Source organism: Limulus polyphemus, unplaced genomic scaffold (genome assembly GCF_000517525.1).
Source record: "Limulus polyphemus unplaced genomic scaffold, Limulus_polyphemus-2.1.2 Scaffold1739, whole genome shotgun sequence".
In the NCBI taxonomy this organism is placed as follows: Eukaryota; Metazoa; Arthropoda; class Merostomata; order Xiphosura; family Limulidae; genus Limulus; species Limulus polyphemus.
In genome coordinates, this window is record NW_013667349.1 from 114,014 (window position 1) to 121,308 (window position 7,295).

Genomic DNA, 7,295 nt, shown 5'->3' on the forward strand with positions numbered 1-7,295 from the left:
ACGTTCCTGTTTAAAAGTGTACGAATTGTTATACCGTTGTATTTGTTGTAAGTTTTGTAAATGAACTTAGTTTCATGTCACAGAGCGTCAGTTTGTTTTAACGTTCCTGTTTAAAAGTGTACGAATTGTTATACCGTTGCATTTGTTGTAAGCGTTGTAAATGAACTTAGTTTCATATCACAGAGCCTCAGTTTGTTTTAACGTTCCTGTTTAAAAGTGTACGAATTGTTATACCGTTGCATTTGTTGTAAGCTTTGCAAATGAACTTAGTTTCATATCACAGAGCCTCAGTTTGTTTTAACGTTCCTGTTTAAAAGCGTGCCTGCATTTTAGTTGAACGAATATCTAGTATTTTAATCGTATGCATTACCTGCAGAGAGTTTAAAAATCCTATTAAGTTAGGTAGACCCATGTTAGTATCGAAATACACTCTTAGGATCAGAAAGATTGGTAATTCACATTAAAAATAAACATACAATATAGGCCTAGCGAATTCAATTGGCGGACCATATTACCCCTTCGCCCACGAAGAAGACAGCCAGCTTGTACAAAACGCTAGTGTTTTATATGAATTTTCGGGTGCAAGTTAAATATATCGAAACTGTTAAATGTTTCTAAATGTTTCTTTGACTTAGCTATAGTTCTTGTGATAAGGTTTCGCACCGATAAGCAATATTAAAAATTTGAATTTTTTCAGGATGTCATCAAAACACGTTCCAGTGCAGGAATGGTCAGTGTGTTTCCTGGTTCTTTGTGTGTGATGGACAAAGAAACTGTATTGATGGAAGTGACGAAGATGAATGCATAAGTTACAGTAAGTGTTCCCACAAAAACAACTAATGAAATGAATAACTTTAAGAGAGAAATAATTATTTTTAAATGTGAAGAACAAACTTAGAGTCTCAATATTTTGATCTTGAATGGTTACATAAGTTTCTATAGGAAAGAGAATTTGTATAGGCATCACACTAGATGGACACTCAGTAGAGTGTATACCTCCGCCACGCAGCGTTGATTGGATACGGACTATTTTTTTGCAGTACACTGAGGAATAATACTCTACGTATGTCCACCAGATTTCATCAAAATCCGATCATTTTGACAGAGTTATAGAGCAATAATAGTGTGAAAATTCGGTCCCCATGTTAACAGATAGGATTTTTTTTTTAGATTTTTGTGACCTTGACCTTTAGCCTTGGCCCTACAAAAACTCCATTTCTAAGTTGGGTCATAGTTCAAATGTATACCAAATCCATTCAGCCGTTTTCGAGAAATCTTGCTGACAAACACACTCACACACAGGTGTGGAAACATAACTTTTACCATTATTACTAATATTACTTTTACTAGCGTATAGCCCGTCAAAAATGGCAGGACAAGTACTTACACCTCCACCACATATTATATCCTAATCTCACATTTCATAATTAACCGAAATAAATAGATTTTGCGAAATCAAGCTTGACCAACAAAGAGGCAGAAAAGTGCAGTCGAGGCACTCAAAAGTCGGTAAATTCCTTTGTGAGCCACTCAAAATTAAGATAATTCATGAAATGAATTCGTGAGATATTCATAGAATAATTATTGGTAAAAATCAGTTAGATTAACAATTTCTAATATATAGAAAAACCAGTATGTTTTGCTAACAATACATTCCAAAAATCGCTTTTATGTCATGTTGCTTAGCAACAATATTATAACCTAATATTGTTGTTAGTCTCTGTACTGAAAGTTTAAAATGAAATGTATAGACAATAAAACTGGAAAAATATTTGTTGACTTCTTTTAGAGTCTCCGTTGATTAAAAAGGTTTATTTTTTTATTAAAAACGTTAGCGATATAACAGAAAATAGCTTAATTCAGAATCGATTGATGTTTAAAATTGAATCGATATTTTTACTTTCACGATAAATTCTATGCACTTGGTTCTAGGTTAAGTGATTCCACACTACGTCTTTACTTTAGGCTTATTATAACAACACACACTACACTCATAAGGTTTTACGACAAGCATTGTAAAATAGTGAAATATACAATTTGAGTATCATTAAAAATGTTAAATTATCAGTGCCGATATATACTGTACTAACTTAACTTTGTTGGTATTGGACCAAACCACATTGTAATATCTGATGTTTCCACCGGCGGGGGGGGGGGGGTACCACTTTATTAGCCAAATGTTCAGGAGAGCATGCTATATTTTATATTTTGTTTGTCTGCGAGGTTACTACTTTAACAGGGACTAGGCCCACACTAAAGGGACGGTGACCGTTCCACACTAAAGGGGTGGTAACCGTTTCACACTAAAGGGACGATAACCGTTTCACACTAAAGGGATGTGCGCTCATCTCTTCACGATATCTTTCCAACATCCTGTTGCTTGTTATAGCTACTGAAAGTTATAAGCTCTAAACAATGGTGTACCATGGACCTCTCACGTAAATTCAATAGAGAAGAGGCTATTATTAGCTTAAAGTATTTTGTTGAGATGCTATTGGTAAAACGGTGTAGCTGTAAATGGGCATGAAAGCAAAGCAGCTAAAGTTAAAAGTACTTTTATCACTTAAAATATCGAAAATTAAATAACCAGTATAAGAAAATTTATTTTGCTTTTGGAAGAATTTACTAGAAACCTCTAAAAACCTTCTTTTCTCTCTCTTTTATCCGTACAAATATTGAGTTTTAAAAAATTCATCTCTCTCAGGGAACAGTTAAAATTTCAACGTTCATATTGAGTCCAATACTTATATTTTTATCTTTGAGTGATATTGCCAATGGCTAGGCGTGGCCCAGTTGTTAGCGTACCGGACTGTACCCGGAATTGCAAAGAAAAAAGAAAAGTTTACCACAAGGGTTTCCATAACGATGATACATGAATTCCTGTGCAAATGTCCACAGAAAAGTCAGCACAATCTACTGAAAAACTGTTAACGTGTTGAATATGCTACATAAATTAACTTTGAAAGAAATTCTCATATATATATATATATAACGAAGGGGCGTCATATCTTACGTTATGTGTATGAGTAATATAGAAATAAGTTTGGCCCATAAGTGTTTAATTACATTTTATGACGAATTGGAAAATTAAATTAAGCGTGCATTTATATTTTGAAAATGTTATATTTTTGGGTTTAAATTCGTATGTTTATTAGGGGGATCGTTATTTTTGGCACATTGGAGCTTACGTGAATGAAATTACGAACTTCACTTATCACCCCCTCCCCCAATGGCACAGCGGTATGTCTGCGGACTTATACTGCTAGAAACCGGGTTTCAATACTCGTAGTGGGCAAAGCACAGATAGCATTTGTGCTTAATAACAAACGACAGGAGCTGCGTCTTACTGAAACGATTTAAATGAAGATATATTTGTACAGACTTGAAGTTTTCCGAAGGTAGATTTGTATGGACTTGAAGTTTTCCGAAGGTAGATTTGTATGGACTTGAAGTTTTCCGAAGGTAGACTTGTATGGACTTGAAGTTTTCCGAAGGTAGATTTGTATAGACTTGAAGTTTTCCGAAGGTAGATTTGTATGGACTTTGTATGGACTTGAAGTTTTCCGAAGGTAGATTTGTATGGACTTGAAGTTTTCCGAAGGTAGACTTGTATAAACTTGAAGTTTTCCGAAGGTAGACTTGTATGGACTTGAAGTTTTCCGAAGGTAGATTTGTTTAGACTTGAAGCTTATAATACCAAATGTGGAGATCAAGCCTTGAGGCGGGTACAACGCAGATAATCCATTGTGCAACATTGTGCTCAACAGAAGCATTTCTTTATTTTAGTTCTTGCATATTGTTTAATGTTATTTTAAATAATTTGTTCAGTACTTATACTATTTATATTATATTTGTATTTTTTCACTTTAGACTGTCCAAAAGAAGCCTTTCAGTGTAACAACGGATCCTGTATCTCCAGATCACTGGTGTGTAATGGAAAGTGGGAATGTCCAGATGGAAGTGATGAAGCTAGATGCTATAAAGGTAAAAGGTGAAAATAAAAAGATAAAACATTACATAACGGACGTGAACAAAATTGTTTTAGTTAAAACGGGTTTGAGTCTTTAGGGTTAACACATTTCGTGAAAATAATATAAAGGCACGAGTGGTAATTCAATGGCACAAACCCAAAACTGTTTGATGTGTTATCCATTCAACAGGATTAATTTCTGATGAAAGGAAAAAAGGGGTTTTCTGAGTTATCAAAAGTGAGGTTCACATTAGAATATTCTAGAAAAACCTGACATGTTTCAAAATATTTCTCTAGATCAGTTCTCTAGTTAAGAAACAATACTGATATGCTTTACAGCTAAATTCTACAAGTCAGAAGCTATAGTAACATACGCCATTACCATATGAATACTGGATTCGGTTCTTAATTCAGTGCACCCCCTGGGAAGATTGCGCTGGAAGAATCACGATAGGAATAATTACCGCACACACATTTCTATTCGTTTGTTTCAATAAATAGTCGCACCGACCTCCCTGATAAATAAGGAATATCTCAAATAAAATTTAAACTACTGTCTTCTTACATATATGTATGGCTGAAACGCTACAGTTTTTTTTTCGAATTTAGTTGTAGTTGGCATATCGTATGTATTTCTTTACAGGCACAATATATGGTTGGATTGGAGGGGATAAGTACCACGAACAAGTGTAAGATGGTGTTGTTTAAAAATGTTCGAGATAATTGTTCTAATTAAGAAACAGTAGTGATATAGGACATTGTTATATTGATGTTGGATTTACTCCTATCGCATGATATCGTTAAAATGTCTTGGATGTATAAAATCAAACTAAAGAATGCCTAGTTTAGATAAACGATATGAGATTAACAGGGAAGATGATATCGACCTTCTAGAATCAAACTAAATAATGCCTAGTTTAGATAAATGATATGAGATTAACAGGGAAGATGATATCGACCTTCTAGAATCAAACTAAATAATGCCTAGTTTAGATAAAGGATATGGGATTAACAGGTCGATATCATCTTCCCTTCTAAAATCAAAGACTCGTGAAACTGCATAAAATTTCGATTTTGCACTTGTTATTAATTCGTTTCCGGTGTATAAAATGGATCAGACTATAAATGAATTATTTATTCCCCTAAAATGATATGTATATGTAATATAGTCTTCCTATGTATGAGGTGAATCAGATTATACATGAATTATGAATTCCTCCTAATAATTATATTATACATAAGAAAGTTTACCTATCTATGAGATGAATAAAAACATACATGAATTATGAATTCCTCCTAATAATTATATTATACATAAGAAAATTTACCTATCTATGAGATGAATAAAAACATACATGAATTATGAGCTTTATTCAGTTGTGATTCTAAGCCAAACGCTGACGTGTTGGTAACACTTGAAATTTGATTCATTATAGGCATTACTTGTGATAAGTATTCCTTCCAGTGTGCCAGTGGCCAGTGTCTTCCACAGTATATTTTATGTAACGCTGTTACCGACTGTAACGACGGAAGCGATGAGCTCGAAACTATGTGCTTCAAAGGTAGGTGTTTAGCTTAAAATATGTAGCATCAATTCTTATTACGTAGAGGTCAATAGGGAAAACAACATGGATAAAATCTTTAGACATTTTTACTTGCCAGAAAAAAAATGATGTCTAACAATACCATACTGAAACATTTTTGTTTGTTTGTTTTAGAACAAAGCCACATCTACTGTGTCCATTACGTGGAATCGAGCCCAGGATTTTAGCGTTGTTTGTAAGCCCTTAGACATACCACTGCCCCACCGCAGTGAAAACACTGTTTAGGTTGTCTAGCAATAATAATAATAACAAATGATATAATTAATCATTAACATGTTAAACCGATTGCATACTTCCACCTGCTCCATGGCCAATAAGTATAGTGGATGGTGCTAAGTTGTCCCATTTGTAAACAGGTTCAAATATATGAAGTTTGGCAAACAAATCAAGTTGACGATGAAACAATTTCCTTCATCTGGTTGAATAACTGAAAATGGATGTAAACAACATTTCTTTTTAAGCAACCGAAAAATGGCAGTTATACTTTTTTTGACGCACTTTGCAACAACAAAAAAAAAATGGTGTTTTTGATATCGACCTATCTCTTGACCGATTTGAGACCTAATTACAATTTTGGACTCAGGAGGTCAAATCTTTTCAATTGATGTTTTTGACTACGCCCAAGGTCAAATAGATTAATTTGAAATCCTGGTAGAATTCCAGATGAGTAATAAAATCGAATCGGGTATACGCGCGCCCCACACTTGGTATTGCTGGCGCACAAAAATATAGCTAATGAAAAGAAAGAAAAAAAAAAGGTCTTATTCATTAATTTACTTTAATCCTGCCAAAAATGATTTCAAGAGCCGCGGCTATTGAGGATTCCCCCTTGTTTATCTATAAAAGTGGTAAATCACCGCTGCTGCTTAGCGAGAGTGTGAGGTTTGTTTAACAGGTTAACGTAGAAGTAATTTATTTATCCTTTTCGTTAGCGAGTGAAACGACAGCATGATATTCCCCTATCTACATAGTGATACTGTCCATCATATTTTTCCATTGGACTAAAAGCAGATAGTTGATTTAGAAGTGTAGGAATTATAATTTTGTTCATGTTTGACGGGTTCATGTTGATATTACTCAAGAAATGTGTAGTTCTTATTAGTTATCAACATTTATATATCAAGTAAGAAACAGACCCCCCCCCCCCAGTGATTCAGCGGTAAGTTTGCAGGATTATAAAGTTAAAAAATCGGGTTTCGACACCCTTAGTTGGCAGAGATTTGTGCTTAACAACAACCCAAATCATAGGGTTTTATTTCTTGGGGTAAGTACATAATTGTTGTATGGTTATGTCGTTATTCATTTCTAACTGTCGTAACAACTATGCATTTGTTGGTAAAACTGCTAACTTTTAAATCAATAATTGCCACCAGGTGAAGACTGTCCCAGTGAAAGTTTCCAGTGTAACAGTGGGCAGTGTAGATCAACAGCTATTCTGTGTAGTGGACTGGACGGTTGTGGAGATAACAGTGATGAAGACAGATGCGAAGTTTGCTGTAAGTAATTAACTTCGGAATGTGTGTCTGTATACTGATGCGGTTAACTTCAGACCTTCTAATAATATTATGTGTACAATTTCAAACAAATATGTTACAGGAACCGCATAAATTTTGAATTTCGCGCAAAACTACACGAGGGCTATCTGCGTTAGTCGTTATTAATTCAGCAGTGAACAACTGCTTAATTTAGCAGTCACCACCACCCACTCTTGGGTTGCTCTT

At 34.5% G+C, this 7,295-nt stretch overlaps 1 protein-coding gene across 1 annotated transcript in view; it reads left to right on the forward strand.

The window, feature by feature from the left end:
- LOC106464772 (sortilin-related receptor-like) overlaps positions 1–7,295 on the forward strand; it is a 25,209-nt gene that overhangs the window by 14,680 nt on the left and 3,234 nt on the right. The window contains exons 8-11 of the mRNA XM_022392570.1: positions 698–814; positions 3,871–3,984; positions 5,407–5,532; positions 6,948–7,070. Of these exons, the coding sequence (XP_022248278.1) occupies positions 698–814; positions 3,871–3,984; positions 5,407–5,532; positions 6,948–7,070 (480 nt within the window). The remainder of the gene's footprint in view (positions 1–697; positions 815–3,870; positions 3,985–5,406; positions 5,533–6,947; positions 7,071–7,295) is intronic.